This window comes from Anolis sagrei, chromosome 4 (assembly GCF_037176765.1).
Source record: "Anolis sagrei isolate rAnoSag1 chromosome 4, rAnoSag1.mat, whole genome shotgun sequence".
NCBI classification, from domain to species: domain Eukaryota; kingdom Metazoa; phylum Chordata; class Lepidosauria; order Squamata; family Dactyloidae; genus Anolis; species Anolis sagrei.
This window is the reverse complement of record NC_090024.1, coordinates 64,082,290-64,100,670: the sequence shown is the minus strand read 5'-3', so window position 1 is coordinate 64,100,670 and position 18,381 is coordinate 64,082,290. Positions and strand designations below refer to the sequence as shown.

Sequence of the window (18,381 nt, the reverse complement as noted above, 5' to 3'; positions counted from 1 at the left end):
CCTTGCCTTCAAAGTCCTTTTATAATGTCTCTGTGGATGTGCCTTCAAATCATCTGTGCATACATGGCAATCCCATGAATTTTAAAGGATGTTCTTAAACAAGGATTATTCGGTAATGGCATGCCATATCCTTCCTCTGAACAGTACTTGGGATTCCATTGCAGTCCTATATTGGTTCTTCTAACCTGAGAAAGGCAAGCAGATCCACCTTCTCAGTCTCCATCAATATAATCAAGATAGCCAATCAAGACAGCCACATGTTCAACAGAAGTCATTTTGTAATGCTTTTACTACACTTAATACTGTTTCTATTGCTGGCATTTCTCTTGAACCTCTTAAGTTGCCCCATGCGTTTATTTTCCTTAAGGAACAGAGACAATGACAGTTGATGGTTTCCATGTCAGCAGAGAGGTGAAGCCATTCTGAGTTTCAGTCTAAACTTCAAAGAACTCACAAAACAGGATAGGCACCTTTGGTAGCTCATTTAAAGTTCAGGCCGAAACTTGCAGCTGCTGTACTTCCCTATCAACCTTAGGCCCACCAGCTGTCATTGTGGAGTTTGAGTACTTTTTAATTGTTCATTTTTTCTCTCTTTTCTTCTTTCTAAATGGCAACAAAGAAGTCATAATAGTGAAGGAATAAATAATTAAAGATTCCCAAATCATAGTTTTGAAGGCTGGAATGACACAGTACTGTGAATGTAACTTATGTAAACCACTTTGTATTTCATGGAACTGTATATAAATAATAATAATAATAATAATAATAATAATAATAGCTTTATTTTTTGTCCGCCTCTCCTCACAGCTCGAGGCAGGTCACAGCATTACTAAAAGATAAACACATAATCATGTTAAAACACTCTGTAAAATACAGATATTAAAACATACCTCCATAAAATATGCATCAAAATACACAAAACAAAAACAAGGCATACAGTGGAGTTTAAAATTCACCATTAAAACTGTCTGGGTAGGCCTGCTGGAAGAGATAGGTCTTCACTTATATCTTAAATTCCGACAGTTGATCCAGGTGTCAGAGCTCTATTGCCAGGTCATTCCACATTCATGGGTGGTGGTTACCAGTCAAGTTTTGGCTAGTTGGAGCAACAGCCCCCCGAGGACCAAGGTGTGTGGGGCAGATTCCACAGGAGAAGGCGATCCTGTAGGTAACCTGGACCCAAACCCTGTAAGGCTTTAAAGGTCAAAACCAACACCATGAACTTTGCCCGGTAACTAATTGACAGGCAGTGGAGTGACTTTATGATCGGTGTAATATGCTCACCCCTAAATGTTTCCATAACCAGTCTGGCTGCCGTATTTTGAACCAGCTGGAATTTCCAAACTTGATACAAGGGTAGCCCAATGTTCAGCGGATCAGCCAAAGCACTCCTGATGGTCACATCTACCTGGGCTGACATTTGGAGAGATGGATCCAGGAGCACTCCCAAGCTGTAAACACAGTCTTTCATGGGCAGTATAACCCCATCCAGGACTAGTTGACACACCTCCATCCCCAGATTGGGACCCTTGATGGCAAGCACCTCTATTTTGTCTGGATGCAGCTTCAATTTGTTTTTTCTCATCCAGCCCATTACCTATTAATAAAGAGGGGACACACTATCTTTAGTTGAAGCTGCTTTTGAAGGTATGGAGAAATATATTTGGGTGTCATCCGCATACTGAGTACACCCTGCCCCATGCCTATGGGTAATCTCTCCCAGCGGTTTAATATAAATATTAAAAAGCATTGGGGATTGAATGGCACCTTGTGGGATACCACATAGCAGCTCCCTTTTTGAGGAGCAGCTATCCCCAAGTGCCACCATTGGAACCTGCCCGAGAGGTATGACCCACTTTCCCTCACCTGCTTACTGACACAGTACCCAGCCGGAAGAGCTTGGGCCCAGGCTGGAGCATTATCCTCTCCCAGCCAGATTTCAATGAAGCATGCCAGCCCAGCTCCTTCATCCTTGAGGAGATCATAGATTATGTGTGTTTTATTCTTCACTGACATGGCATTACTTAAGAGCAAGGTGAGGTTTTGTGAGTGAACTGGCTCACTCTCCAAGTTCCTCGGGCTGGCAGGGTAGCTGGAAGGTGGGATAAGTACTAAACATTTTTCTCTCCTTCCTCTATAAGGCTATGTTACCCTGCTCCCTGCTATTACCATCTCTCTCTCTGCCCTGCACAATTTTATCCCCCTCCCCGCCATTGATACAACACTGGACACAGAGTCAATGGATGCATTCCCAGTCAATCAGCTGACTAGTCCAGCAGCACCCTGCTTCCACCAGGAGACTGCCTCGCAGCCAGCTAGATGGTTCTGGTTAGCCCTCTCACTGCTAACCAGTCCTTCAGCTGGCTTTCTCACCACAAGCTGGCATAACAGTTCCAGAGAACTGGACCTTCACCAATACAACACACAACAAACACATTAAAATATAGGTACACCTGGGCCTTGTGGGCTCAGCTTTATAATAGGTGCCTCCTTGTAGTTGCTGAGCAACAGCCAGCTGGAGTAGGCCTGGGCAGCTGGCTACTCACAAGGAGTCCCAAGGAATGGGGTAGAGATGTTAAATGCCTCTTCACAGCAGGCATAGCAAGCCCAGTAATGTATATATATTTGTTAATTAAATAGATAAAATTGTGTTCAAATCATAGCTTTGTACAATAGCTAGTATAACCTATGCTTTTTGATAAAATACAATCGCAGGAAGCTAGGCCAGGAAACTTCATAAGGTAATTTATAAAATCTTACTGGAAAACACCCTATAAAATATTTTTCTTTGTTTGAAACAATGGAAGGATGCTCAGATAACAGCTTTGTAATCTGAACTTGTTTTGCTCCCAAGGGAGTGCGAAAAATCTTCATCTACATATCTACTTTAATTATTAATAGTTATTTGTCACATAGCCACATAGCTACAGGTTAAGTTCTATATCCAGAATTTCCAATTCCAAAATACTTCAAAATGTAAAATTATTCACATGGGTTACATATTTGCTTTCTGATAATTCAATGTATACAAACTTTGTTTCAAGCATAAAAATAATTTGAACTATTGCATATCATTGGGTATAAAGTGTACATGAAACATAAATGAATTTTGTATTTAGACGTGGGTCCCATCTCCAAAACATCTCATTATGTAATTATATGCAAATAGAAGTATTGCAAAGTAAAAAAAAATCCAGGGATATATAGAATTCTCTGCCAAAGTGTTTTAAGTGCCTCACCAACATGCAAATCCCAGAATTCTATAGGACATCACCATAGCAGCTAAGTGCTTTAACTATGTAGTGTGAAAGAGCCCCCAGCACTGATCATCTACAGATCCAGGTTTTAAAGCATTGCCTTTTAAAGCAAAATAGCTTTCTGTAATATCTTACTTTTTTAGTTATTATTATAATTATTATTATTATAACTTTATTTGTACCCCGCTAGCATCTCCCAAGGGATTCGATGCGGCTTACAACAGGCCAGAGCCCAACACAATACAACAATACAATACATAGCAAATAAACAGTTAAAGCAGAAAACAATAGCAATAGCAATACAACAGGACATTATTAAAAACTGAGCCGGCCGGAGTAGGGTACAGGATTAAAAGTGCTGAAGTGTCGGAGGGATATGGGATTAAAATATAAGTGCAGTGTGCGGTGTTAAAAAGAATTCAATCATGTCACACTACAATAGACATATTATGATTGAGAACTAATTTATCGTGTTGTTATAACAGATAACGTTTTCTAAAGTGATTTTTAAAAACCATTTCAAAGATGGATTGTTGTAGGTTCTAAAATATGGCCATATAGCCCGAAAAACTTGGCCATATAGCCTGAAAAACCTACAACAACCCAATAATTCCACCCATGAAAGCTTTCGACATTTCAAAGATATTTTGTGATTCGCACCTGTTTCATGCCAAGGTTGGAATCGGTGACAGAAATGGAGTCCAATTTCAACTCCTACACCACTTTGCGACAAGCCATACCAGTCAAAAAGTTACGCCCTCAGCTTTTTGTGAAGCCATTTTTTTGAGGTTTGGAGAAGGCAGGGTTAAGGTTTAGAGTTAGTGGGGATGTAAATGTAGCTAAAATATAATTCCAGAAGTAGTGGTGTGCCTTTTTTAAAAAGCCATTTTGGCCATTTAAGTAAAGGTTTCCCCTTGACATAAAGTCTAGTGGTGTCCGACTTTTGGGGAGTCATGCTTATCTCCATTTCTAAGCTGAAGAGCTGGCGTTGTTTGTAGATGCCTCCTAGGTCATGCGGCCAGCATAACTGCATGGAGCCCCGTTACTTTTCCACCGTAGTGGTACCTATTGATCTACTCACATTTGTATGTTTTCAAAATGCTAGGTTGGCAAAAGCTAGGGCTAACTGCAGGAGCTCACCTTGCTCCTTGAATTCGAACCGCTAACCTTTCTGTCAGCAAGTTCAGCAACTTAGCGGTTTAATCCACTGCGCTCAATTGGCCATTTAGGGGTTATAAAAATAACCTTTTCACATTAAAATTGAGAAGCTTTGGGAAGTAGCATTCCTGCCATTCATCAAGTATGCCATCATTCAGTGTTACCCATAGAAAAAAGTTAGAAAAGATGGGTCTTAATTGGCTTAAATTATTTTCAATGATGACTAAGAAACCTTGACTGAATTAATATCCTTTATATTTGAAAGACATTTTTCTACAAATTGAACAGGATGGGATAAGAGTTAACAAAATTACATTGAATTATTCTAGATCAGTGAGCTTCAGGCAAGCTAGCTTATTGTATGCAGAATCTTCTCAGTGGCCACATCTTTGTTAAAAGCTGAAAAGTTTTACAACAAATCCAATTAACTATCCATTTTTACCTGCAGAGTTTCTGAAATTATTCTGCTTGTCATAAGTATTTTATACACTTGCAACCTTTTGAATGAATTCTTAATAAAAATCTGCAATGGATTTGAAAGACAGCTGTCAATTAGGTCCAACTCTGGATCTAGTAACTTTCAGAAATAGATTATTCTTCCTGATCTACTAAACCTAGTGGGGAGGAGGAAGCTGTATATCCAAATGTAATCAGGAAGTGAGATGCCCACAAAAAAGGAATAAATAAAACAAAGGAGTAACTAAAAGAATCCCCAACCATGTGTCAGACACTCCCCTCTCTTCCAACAGAGAGTATGAGTGCACGCCTCTTCACATTCAATCAGCCTAAAATTTACTGGCACAAAATTCACATTATCATGGCAGCCACACAATCTCAGGCCACAACTGGAGCTTTGCACTGCATTCTGAAATCCAAGAGCAAAATCAGTTTGAACTTCCTCAATATCATATCTTCTGAAGCCATTTCTTTTTAAAAGAAGAGAAAGTGACTTAAATGAACAAGCAAGTTACATAACGGGTAATTGTCTTACACAGGTTACTATAGCACTGCATTATTAGAATGTCTAATCAGGCCACTTTAAATAAATACATCACAGAACTTACAGAAATAAGTCCTGTGATGATTTTAAGTGATATGTTTTAATTATGTGATTTTAAAGTTTATGTTGTTTTATTTTTATCTGTATTCAAGGCACTGAATTGTGTCTCTGTTGTGAGCCATCCCCTTTATTTACTACATATAAATGTAGTAAATAAATAAATAAAAACGAAGAACAGCAAAAACTTGCTTTGAAAATGTACAATATTTGTAATTTTAGTATTTGACATATCACCCAGAAGCAGTTTTTATAAAAAGCTTGCCAAAATTCTTTCAATTTTTTACATATAAAATTGAAACAGATAAATTCAGAATGATAATTTTAAAAGATGTGGAATTTAATGTATAAGTTAATTTATAATTCCCAGTATAAATTCTGCATAATAGACAAATGAGTTATATTCATTTTGCAATGAATCAAGCAAAAGCATTAAACACGAAAAGTCCTCCTGGACTGAAGTAGGACTGGGGTTTTTCCAGTCATAATTACACTCAGGGTTATTCATATTTTTCTACTGGAAGAAACCAGACATTATATCAGAAAAGGACAATTGGAAATGGATTGTCTAAAACTTCCATAGTAATTTTTGGTGTCATAAATGAAGAAGTTAAATTGCGATATTGATTAATTTAGCCTACAACAATTGTAAACCACGGTGAATATCATGGAGATTGTATTATTTACAGATTTATGCTGCTCATGTAGAATCAGGTTGTAAACCAAGGCATTTCCTCCCATAACTGAAAAAAAATCTTCTCTATTCCAAGCCAATCTTGCTTCATTCGGGATTCCTACTGGGGTGGTATACTGGCACAACTTCCGGTTGCATTTTATGAGCTTATCCAATATATTTGTACACAAGCAGTTCCGCAATGATGCCACATCTTCATTCTCCATGATTGCAATGCCCAGCAAGAAGCCCCTAGATTGAGGTAAGAAGATGCCGACTTACTGCAGGGACCTGCCTTTCTACCTCCCTCTCTTCTCAGTAATCATGCGTGTTAGTAGATTCATATATATTAACCTCAAGTACAAGTAAAGGGCGAGTTTAGGGTCCAAATTATTATTTTTGACATGACTTGAGTAAATTGAGAGTCATTCTGTGGAGGGGGGGAAATGCCAGCAGCACCTAAGGGGCCAGTCACTATCACTTACTCATCCGGGCATTCAGAAAGGCCTAGTATCATACTCCTTTTTTTCCTTCTATTTGCTTGTTTTACTTATGTCATTGTGCTGTTTTTCTGCCAAAATGGACGAAGCTCCTCCCATTCGGGGCTGCTTAGACTGAGGAGAGGGTGGTTTACAACCGAGTCAACAACTGTAAGATTACTTTTCCCCCTTTGACCAGGGCACCTTGCATCTCATCCATTGCTGCTGCAGCTGGTACTGCTGCCATGCCCAACTGGGAACTTCACTCATGCTCTTAATTCAGCTCCTTCTCCTGCCCTATTGGCAGCAGCACATTTATCTCCCATGAGTCCTGGGTGACAGGATGATTGCAGTAGGTACGAGGGCTGTGAGTGCCATTGTGTCCCATAACAGAGGAGAGAACAACCAGAGCTGGAGAAAAAGCCAGAATAGAAGCATATACTTTAGGAACAGTTTGCTTTGACTGCCCATAATAACATCTAGGACTTTGAATCTACATCCATGAAAATTTTGTCTAATATTATGTTTTTAATGAGTTGGTAAACTTTGTTGTTGTCTCTGGGCTTGTCCCGCATGTAAGCCGCCCCGAGTCCCTTCAGGGAGAGGGTAGCGGGGTATAAAAATAAAATTGTTGTTGTTGTTAAGTCAAAATTTGGGCTGGAATAAAAGGTTACTTCATGAAAAGCAAACTTTGAACTTGCAGTCTTGATGACAGCTAATGCTTATTTCCTGTTGAAAAATCTGTTGGTCATACTTCACAATCAAAGGCTGAAATTTTATGTATAAGTACACGGGACTAAACCACATTAAACACAGCAGGACTTAATTCCAAGGAACATGCACAACAAGTGTATGGCTGGATAAGGAAGATTTATTTATGAGATTTATGAAAGCTATGGAAGCTTTTTATATACAAATCAGGTTCAAAATTTGTTCATTTAGCCAAGGCTCTGGTATATATTATTTTGTAACATCAAAGAATGTAAAACACTTTTATAAAAGTGCTTCTTTGAATTCTGATGCATTTCTTATTTATCATTACTAGCCTATGCTAACTCAATGGATTCTCATTGTGTTGGGCAAAACATATTTCTAGCATTAAGGAAAACTTTTAATATTATTTTTAAGAAGAGACTAGTATGATTTTTAAAGTCTCAAAATGGTATAATCTTATCCAAGAGGACACATTTGTATCATATAATTATCACTACAATTTAAAAGGTAGAGAAGCCCATGCAACATCATTTTGAGTAGCAATTATCTAAACTATGATTGGAAAGACAAGTGCATCTCCAGATCAATGAATTGCTCTGCATGCATGTCTACTTTTGCATTCTGGCAACACAGGAAATAAACTTGGAATTTTGAAATCAAACAAAGCCTTTTGAGCAGCTGCATCCTATCACCGGAATGCCCTTTTGTGATTTCTGATCTTCTTAGCTCCTTCTGCTTTTAGAATTTAGATATCAATTCGTGTTTTTACTATGCTGACTTTGATTACATACAACTTTTTAAATATTTTCATTTATTTTATCATAGTTCAATACATTTTTATACATTGTTTGTTTTATAGGCGACACATAATATTAAATACAATCTACCATACATTAACTTTTGACAACTACTGTTATTTTTATGCTTATACATATTTTCTATCCCTCACCTCTGTGCTTTTGTTGTTTTGTGGCTTATTCTTTCCGTATTTGTCATAGTTTTGAAACATTCTGGACACTTTCCAAGGTAGTAACAACAACAACAACAACAACAACAACAACAACAACTTTATTTTTGTATCCTATAACCATCTCCCAAAAGGGACTCGGGGCGGCTTACATGGGGAATAAGCCCAGTCAAACACAATTAAAAATATAAAACAATAAAACAGGAAAATATAAATAAAACATCATAAAAACATAACCATCATTATCAACCATCAGTGGTCGAGCACAGATGACATGTTCAGAACTAAAGGATGAGGCAAGGGCTTGTGTGATACAACTACACAGACAGAACTGATAATAGATGCAAGGGCCAGAGGCCTGATAGGAGTGAGGGGCCACCACCGAGAAGGCCCTCTCCATTGTCCCCACCAACCCGCTTGTGAAAGAGGTGGGAGTGAGAGAAGGGCCTCCCCAGCATATCATAGGGCTCATGTTGGTTCATAGGGGAAGATGCAATCACGAAGATAGGCTGGAGATAAACCATTTAGGGCTTTGTAGTTAATAACCTGCATCTTTATATAAATAAAAATCTGCAAATTGAGAAAGTTTAATCATTTGCATCTATATCTATATCACTATGTCATGAACCACCATCTCTAAAAAGTTCACCTACAGCATTAGGTGGTAATAATAGTATAACTATCTACAACTAAAAAATTCTGGGAAACATCCATCCCATTGTAATTCCTTCACAGCTGTTCTCTCTTAATGATAGACTATTATTTGGCTGTTGGCTCTGAACACACAAAAAAGGGAACACTGAAGACCTCGGTAACCATCTCCAGAGCATTTTTAAATAAAAGACATAACAGTAGATTTAGACACAAAGCAGTTCACATCCGCTCAACACCTCCATAAACATATTCCAGAAGGTAACATCTTGTTTTATTAGAATTGATGCTGTACCCATTTTTCTTTCAGACAGTGTTTCTGAACCTCTTACACTATGCCATTTGTATATAATAATACACAAATGTTTCAGCCACTAATGTATTGTTTAAAAAGGTCTGACAGCACTCAGATCAAACTGATATAAAAATGGGGAGAGGGAGTACATCAGTCAATGGCCATTTTTGCTTGAACACCCATAGATGAACCATTAGAACCCATCAACACACAAAAGGTGTCAGGACATATTTGTATAGAAAAAATGATTCTCCTATTTATGTTTCCAAATTAAAAATATTATCCCAAAGGCACTGTCTACTGCTATCAGATCTGCATGCTACACCAACAAACATGAGACAGGCTTTCGAGACCCTGGTTTTTTATCCTTCAGTAAGAACTAACAGACACTCCAGGCTGCCACTTTGTGCCAATTTTCCCCACACTTTTTCATGTCATTTTTCCTATGTCTTGCTTGTCTTGCTGCTTCCCTCCACGTGAGCTCTTTTTTCTTTAACAGCAATTAAAGAAGAGGGAAGGGTTTGGACAGGAGAAAAATAAAATGATTCTTTTCCTGTTAACTTTCTTCCAGCCTGGTATCTTTCACCGCTTCCATCCCTTCACCATAAAACACTTCCTTTTACATTTTTGTTAGAAAAACGTAGAGCAATAATACTAAAGCATTTGGTTCCTCTATTTGAAGGGATCGCCCCCTAAGTTCACACATTAGTGGATCAATCTTCCATTGAGATCTATCCCTCCCAAATAAAAGACAAAAGAATGGTAATAGAGAGAGAGGAGGAAATATTATGAACACAAAGAAGTATGGTGCACAATCAACGTTAATTATCACGAGCCACATGATGATCAAATGCACTTATAAAAAAACTCATCCTTAGAGTAGGAACAAAGTAGTTTGGAATAATACAGCAAGAAAGCCTGAAACAGTGCATGACTGGCAAATATTGTTTGGTCCTTGATAAATCCAACCAATCTGGTGCTTTTTGAAACTCTATTTCCAAAGAAGTATCTGTGGTCTCCCCTCTTGTTTGTTGACCTGCTTGTTTTGTTTAAATTGTATATTTTGTCAAGTTTGCAATTTTGAGTATTTTACCCAGTGCAACTTTTGAAAATTCTATATATGGGTTTTGTATTTTATTTAATAGTTTCTATGTTTTAATTGACATTGTTCATTGCTGTAAACAAATATAATCAAAACTACATCAATGAAGTTCTATGTTACTTCATTATTTGCATATAAATGGATGAAGTGATTTGGAACACAGCCCTCATCAACTGTATCACAACTCTAATAGAAATCTGCCATCACCAAGCCAAGTTCATCCTTTTCCTCAGAGCACTGAACCCAACCGACGATGGATCTGGACCAAACTTGGCACAGGGTAAATACAGTTGGGGTTTAGGAGTGATCGACCCACGATTTTTAGGAAGTGTAGTTCACCCACATCATCACGCATTTTCCAGTGGGAGCATTCATAAAAAACAAAAGGGAAGATGGGCTTTTTTCTAATAAATAGCATTACAACTTAACAAACAGATATAGTTTAACATCCAAAAACAAACAATGCTTTTTTCAAATAACCCAGGCGTTGCCAGGTACCCAAGCTAGTTTAAAATAAATCTCAAGATATAGACTTACTCACCAGCACATTTTGTTCTTGTTTTAAGAGCTGGCCCAGGGGATCCAGTACCTCCTTCACCTGGTCTAGTAAGCAGCACGCTAATTTCATATTCTGTATCTGGATCAAGATGTCCGATTTTATAGCTTGCAGAATCTACTGGTTGTTTATCATACCAATTTCCACTGGAGGTGCGATATTCTACTTCTCTCACAATGATGGGTCCATCTCCATTTATGGAATTGGCATTCAATTGTATCCATAAATAGGTTGCACCAACAGATGACAGCTGGGGCGGTGCAATGGGAACAGGAGGCTCTGAAATGAAAATGAGGCACTTTAAAAATAATGAAGCAAATCCAGCAAATATCCACATCCAGCAAATAAAGATATCATAACACCAATTGAACTTTTGAAAGCTTGATGGATAACCACATGCTATACTATCTGATTTACTTCTTCCCCTTTCTATTAGGGAGTTCCAAAGTTTGGGAGCAGCCACCAAGAAGTCCCTCTCCTTTATTCCCACCAAATGAGCCTCTTAGAATGGTGGTACAGAGAGAAAACCTCTCAAGAGTTCTGATGGGTTCATAAGCGATGACACGGTCCTTCAAATAACCTATAACCAAACCTTTTCGGGCAAAAAGCAGCACTTTGAATTATACCCAGAAATGAATCAACAGCCAAGAGAGCTGTTGATCCCTGTAGCCACCTCCAATATTGCTGCAGCTCTTTGGGCAACCTGAAGTTTCTCAAAACTTTTCAAAAATAGTCACATAAAGTACATTACAGTAATCCAAACAGGATGTAATCTAGGCATTTATCACTCTGGACAGATGTCTCAGGAATGGATGCAGTTGATGTACAAGTTTTACCAATGCAAATACACTCTTGATCACTGCTGAAAACTGGGCTTCATAAGTACTCCTAAAATGTGAACCTGTCTTTTCAGGAAGAATGTGATCCCCATCTAACACAGACTGAATCCCTATTCCTTATAATGAACTCATCATAGAAGTTTCTTACCTTTCTTTATAAGCTGAGACAATGTTACTTGCCCAACATTACCAAGTGAGTTTCCATGGCTGAATGAGGTTTCGAAGTCTCCAGAGACATAGTCCAACAATCAAAGCTAAATTTGTTCCTCCTAGAAGTAGTTTTCCTGAAGCACCCCTTCAAAGCCATAAAATCTTCTTAAGATCATACTGCCATTAAATTCTTTCTTATGAGGCTACAAAGAACCCCAAATTCATTTCTAATTCAAGCCTTATGAAGCTCACTGCTATCCCACGTTGAGGGAAAGGCAAATATGAATTCAATACATACATACAACTTTCTTTGAAAGTTTAATTCATATTTTGTAGTGTCCATAAGTGTAGATATTTATGATATTTATAACAATTTATAACGAGCAAAGAAATATAGATAGAATTCAGCCAAAAACAATTGCACTATGCATTAAATCAGGCATGGGCAAATTCAGGCCCTTCGTGTGTTTTGGACAGTAGGCTGTGAGGAATTGTGGGAGTTGAAGTCCAAAATACCTGAAGGACCGAAGTTTGCCCATGCCTGCACTAAACAATATACCGCCCCGAGTCCCCTTGGGGAGATAGGTGTGGGATTATTATTATTATTATTATTATTATTATATAAAAGCTTAAATTTCATAACATTTGAATACTTTATTTTTCTGTACAATCATATTCTTGTAATGTTTAAAAACTGAGACAGCTAGAGCCATATATTTCTTTCTAGTTTTTCTTATACCTGCTTAAGCCCAGAGCAATCTCTAAATGATTGCACTTAAATAGTAAATGTTGCCATGCAAATGATAGGGAAAACGTTCCTCCACCTAAAGAAAGCAACACTACATTTTCCCACATTAATGAGCTATTGTCACTGACTCCCATGGGATCAAAATGACAAATTTGGAAGCAACTCCTATGAAGTTCTTGTTATTGCTACTCAATATACACTGCTACATTAAGCATATTACACAGATATTTGTAAATATTGTATGTGTAAAACGTCACCAGTCAATACCACTAAAATAGCTTAACCATTTTACAATGCAATAATGTGCTCAACTACAAAGGCTCTACTGTATATAAACAAGTGCTTTATGCAAAATCAGAACAATTTAAATAGCTGTGGCTTGATTCAAACTGACCTAGCTTCACTTTTATTAGTATGTTTTTTCATTAAAAAAACCCATAAAATGGAGCTTGGATAGAACATCCTCAGGCATTTATGCAGCCATGCTGAATAGTTAATTGCATTCAGATTTCAAGTGCTGGTAAGGACTGCTGAACTACTATTCAACATTCAAGCTCAGGATTGAGGTGGCAAAGGTTAGTGGTTATACCAATTCATTTTAGGTTATTCAGGTATTCTAAATAGGCAATATGTTAATAGTTTCTCTTGCCTGAAGATATTTTCTGACCCTCCGTGCATGTAGTACTCTTTAAAACTTGTATTCAGTGGCTTGTTTGTCCTAGTACGCCTGCAACTTATGGTTCAGTCACAATAACATGAAATTTGGTATAAATATATCCAGCACAACTCAAAACAAATCGGAAAGGAAAGAAAGAAAACAATATTTCAAGACAGATCCCCATTTCCAAGTGAAGTGGGTTAAGAATATAAGACCTGCCAACTGTTTTTAAGTAACCATTACAGAACATAAACTATTTGGAGCTGTGCAGAAAGCATCTTCTTTGATCATTTTATAGTGGTAAAATGTCAAATGCTGGTAAATCGTCCAGAACCTTAGGGATAAGCATACAATATTAATCTAGCTGGATATTTAAATGAATGAGTGAACCCATGTGGCATAACAGACAAAGTGCTCGTCTTGGAGCAGAGACCTCCATTCAAATTCATACTAATAAAGCTAACTGCACTATAGTCACAAGTCACAATTCAGTGTATCTAACCCAAATCAATTTGACAGAGTTGTCACAAAGATGAAATAGGTTACTCCCATGTATATATCTCTGGAGAAATGTTGAAGTACCAATCTAACAAACAACTAAATAAAGGTAAATGCTAAGTAAATGCTAATACAGAATATTAATATTAGATGACTTGAGGGATTTGTCCAGATGTTGCACTCCAGGAAGAACAGTAAATAAGGGGAACAGAGACACTGTCAGGTACACAGGGAAGTGAATGTCTTCTTCAGGGACACTGGGAGACAAAACATGAGATAGCAATATGCTCTCTATAAGAGCTCTCATCAAACAAACACAAGGGAACATGTTGGGCTAATTAACTTCCCATGTACCTAGGGTTCCTGTCTCCCCTTACTCCTGTATTGCTTTTCTTTCTCCACCTCTTTGCTTTCAGAAGGATTCTGTCTCACATAAATGCAACTAAAAATGTGTTTCTAAATGATGCAATCTTCGTTTTTTGCTCTACAAGACACATGACTGATGGGACTGCGAGAATGCAACCATATTAAGAACATGTTTAGAACATGTTAAGGACCATATTATTAACATGTTAAGAACATCTCTGGTCGTCTGCAGGAGTTTTGCAAGATATCCAAAATTTAGCCTCATAATAAAACAATGTTTAGAAGAAAGTCAAATAATGCTGCATTCATTTCTGGAGGTATCTGATATGGCCATGGTAACACATACCTTGGTTACATCCCACCTGGATTACAGTTGGAGTCAACAAACTACAACCTGAAAATATTCAGGAAAAAATCCAAAAAGCAAACCTTGATTTTTGTTTTTTTACACATAAAGCGTTATGCTGATGTGTAGGCATACTTGGCTACTCCTGCCATTTTGCACATCTTCAGACTCCCTCCAACACTTGTTTGAGTTGTTCACCATTTTATACAAGAGACTACACTATTGCCCATACTGCATTACTGTCAATGATGGGAATTGAACATGCACCAACTTTGGTATCCACGGAGGACCTGAAACCAAACCACAGTGGAAACCGAAGACTCATTGCATTGTACTGTACTGTACTCTATAGGGCTGCCCGTATAAGGAGTTGGGAAACTTCAGTTGACCAAAAGTGGTGGTCCCAGATTGTTAACTGGGACTGGCTACAGGGAATACACAACTTTCTTGTTGCAAGAGCTCCACTAGCTGTCAGTTGAAAGTAATGTTTATGACTATCTCCGCAGTATGAACCAGTCAGGCTCTAAGATCTCTTTCTCCTACCACCTTTCTAAGTATATTTATTGAGAACTAGGACCTTTTCAAAGACTCAACTTAAGCTTTCAAGCTAGACTGGCTCCCTAGTTGTCATCCTTTTGCTGGCAGATTAACACTTATTTATTCCAAAAGACTTTCAGGAATTGACTGTTCTGGACTTTCAGTTTTAATTCTATAGATTCATTCATTCATTCATTCAGTACAAATAAATAAATGCTGTAGCAGTAGTAATCAAACTGATACTGTATCAGTTTTGAATAACTGTGTAATAATTGTAAGAGGAACTATTAAATAAATGTGTGCCTTTTAAAAGCTCTGTTCACACAATACAGCATTTACAGAGAATGCTGACTTCAAACTTTAAAGCAGTGGTTCCCAACTTTTGGTCCTCCAGGTGTTTTAGATTTCAGCTTCCAGAAATCTCAGCCGTCTTACCTGCTGTTAGGAATTGTGGGAGTTGAAGTCCAAAACACCTGGAGGTTGGGAACTACTGTTTAAAGGTTTGCCAACTACACGCACAATACTGTTGCAGTGGCATGAATGTCTAGGTCCAAATTTCACTTACCAGGACTAACAAACCGGATGCAATTTTGATCCATAGCTGAACAAAACTGGAGGGCACAATCCCACTTCCTGCTTAAAACGACATCTCTATTTCATACTACCTTGTAACACCAGGACAAAGGAAACCTATAACAGTATTTCTACAATATTTTTTGGGAAGTTAGGCCTAAATCTCCACATAGATTAGAGTGTTTGGCAAATAGATGTTACTAATGTACAATTTTGAGTCAAGAAATTACTGTTAAGGAGAATGAGAAAAGGAAAGACAAATTGTACACACAATCCAGCACAGAAGAAGAAGAAGAAGAAGAAGAAGAAGAAGAAGAAGAGGAAGAGGAAGAAACACAACATTCACTCGTAATATTATTACACTTTCCCAAACTATTTTTGCTCTCATCTTTGCACATGATTTGCTATTATATAAATCCTTGGCATGAGGGGTGTTATTCAAAGTGCTAAATCTTCCATTTGACAACATGAAAAATAAGTCACAGTACAGATGGTTGCCCTGCCATGCCCTTACTTAAAAACCTAACAAAACTCCTTCTAGCCAGTCTGACACCTTGCTTTACCTAGTATGAACTCAGTAAGTACTTTGAACTCTGTAATAATCTGATATCTTCTCAGACAGGCTCATTCCATTCCTTTAAATCTAATCTAAGCAACAGCTGATGACTATTAAGAAAATTCACAAAATGGAAGATATATATTTATATATATGCACAGTGCTAATTTATTTCCCCACGATATGTTTAATTGATTCTTATTTGCTGTTTTCTTGTTCTGGCATGGCAATGTCTGATCATTTTTATGGCACCTACTAGAAGAGAGATGCTGGATTTGTTTGTTTGTTTATTCAGGGAGGCATAAGGTTGTTCCTTTGTTTTTACAATAAATGGGTGATCTGACAAATTCAATTCCATGCCTTGAATTACATGACGTGACATTTCAAACCCGCTCCCTAACAAAAAAAAAGCTGAAGATATTGTGTGCATGGAACATTCAGAATGACAACCAACTAATTCTACTAACTCTCCTTTCAGAATCAATATTTGGATTAAATTGAAAACGTTTATTTTTAAGATTATTTCAAATTGTCCAGTCAACATTTTGATTAGCTGTTATAAAAAAGAATTGCTATAAAATGCCATTTGGCATACAGTTGTGTTGGCCCTACATAGATCATTTAAAGGCATATTTTTGATGCTTAGCAATATTAATATGTACATTTATTTACACTTAATTCAAGATGGTGCTATTCGGAAAAATGCTAATGCTGCATTTATTTACAACTCAAGTGAGAGTATAAAGATGAGGATGAATACATTTGTAAGTACATAGATTTTGTAAGCCTGTGCAAATGGAGAGGACGGGAATAAGAAATGTCCCCTGCTCAAGAAGAGAAAAAGCAAAATCTGTGCTACATCTGCATCTTTGTAAAGGGATAATGCAAGACATTGAAGCTGGGATTCTTTGAAAATTTCACTCTTCTATGGCTTAAGAATAAGTATGCCTCCTGATGTTATAAACATTTAAAATAACCTAACTTAGAGGCATTTAATATAAGAGATGCAAAATTCGGCAGAATAAAAATATATTTTTGCTTGCTATAAACTATTTTCTATATATGAAAGGAAAGGGAGTCTTTGAAACTATATAAAGATAGTGTATATTAAGTTGGAGTTTAGTAATTATATACACACCTCCCATATATAAATGAAAATGAACCTTTTCCCATCCAGTTTTCATCTCTCAACTGATCTGAATTGATTTGTACTTCTACATTCCCAAGGTGGTAGGATTGCAAGTCTGTGTGAGGCAAGAGGCTATGTTGATGGCAGTAGTGAAGACGGTAGGGCCTCCCATGGAAGACATGCTTTTGCTAGGGACCCAGATGAAATGAAAATGAAACTCATAGGTCAGAAGACACTCAACAAGGACTGAGAAACAGAAGAGGACAACTATGAGTAGCAATATTGCTAATGATACAACTGGACTCAGACCGAAAAGATGTTGACATGCTCAGCGATGAAAGGTAAGTCTGAAACTGTATGACACTCATCACAGGAATTTTAGAAGCGTGAATCAGAGGAAGCTAGACATAGAACATTACAATACTTAGGATGAGTAAGCTAAAGTGAACAAGAATGGGATCTTTGGGTCATAATTACACAGCACTGTAATCAGGAAATGAAAACCTGTGAAGAAATGGAATTGCATTTATTGTGAGGTGAGATGTAGCAAAATCACTCAAATGATATATTGCAAAGTATGACAGAATCACATTAACACAACTTCAGGGAGAATCGGTTAACATAAGCTTAATAAAAGCTTATGGCCTAACTACTTATGCAGAAGAAGACACTGTATATTCTATGCTGGAGTCCAGAATAACATACTAAAACATGACTTCTCTTTAATGCAAAGTATGTAATAGAACAGAATCAAAGATGATAGGAAAATCTGGCCAAGGATCAAGAAATAAACCAGGAAACTGACTGAATTTTGTGAGGCCAACACTTTTTTCAAGCAACCCAAGAAGTGTATACACCAACATCAAATAAAAATCAGATTATGTAACTGGAAGTTTTATTCTCTCTGCAAAAACAAGACTAGGATTTGGTGGCGGCACAAGCATTAATTGCCAACACACAAAATTAGAGTAAAGCTAAAGAAGAACACTAAACCAACTATCATGCTGAAATACAATCTGAAGAATATCCCCACAAAAGATAATGAGAAAATTCGTACTATTAAGTCTGATTA

The 18,381-nt window shown here is 37.3% G+C and overlaps 1 protein-coding gene across 14 annotated transcripts in view; it reads right to left on the bottom strand.

The window, feature by feature from the left end:
• Positions 1-18,381, bottom strand: part of PTPRM (protein tyrosine phosphatase receptor type M) — a 529,398-nt gene that overhangs the window by 286,183 nt on the left and 224,834 nt on the right. For all 14 annotated transcript variants that reach the window (XM_060775055.2, XM_060775057.2, XM_060775056.2 and 11 more), the window contains exon 7: positions 10,895-11,188. In XM_060775055.2, the coding sequence (XP_060631038.2) occupies positions 10,895-11,188 (294 nt within the window). The remainder of the gene's footprint in view (positions 1-10,894; positions 11,189-18,381) is intronic.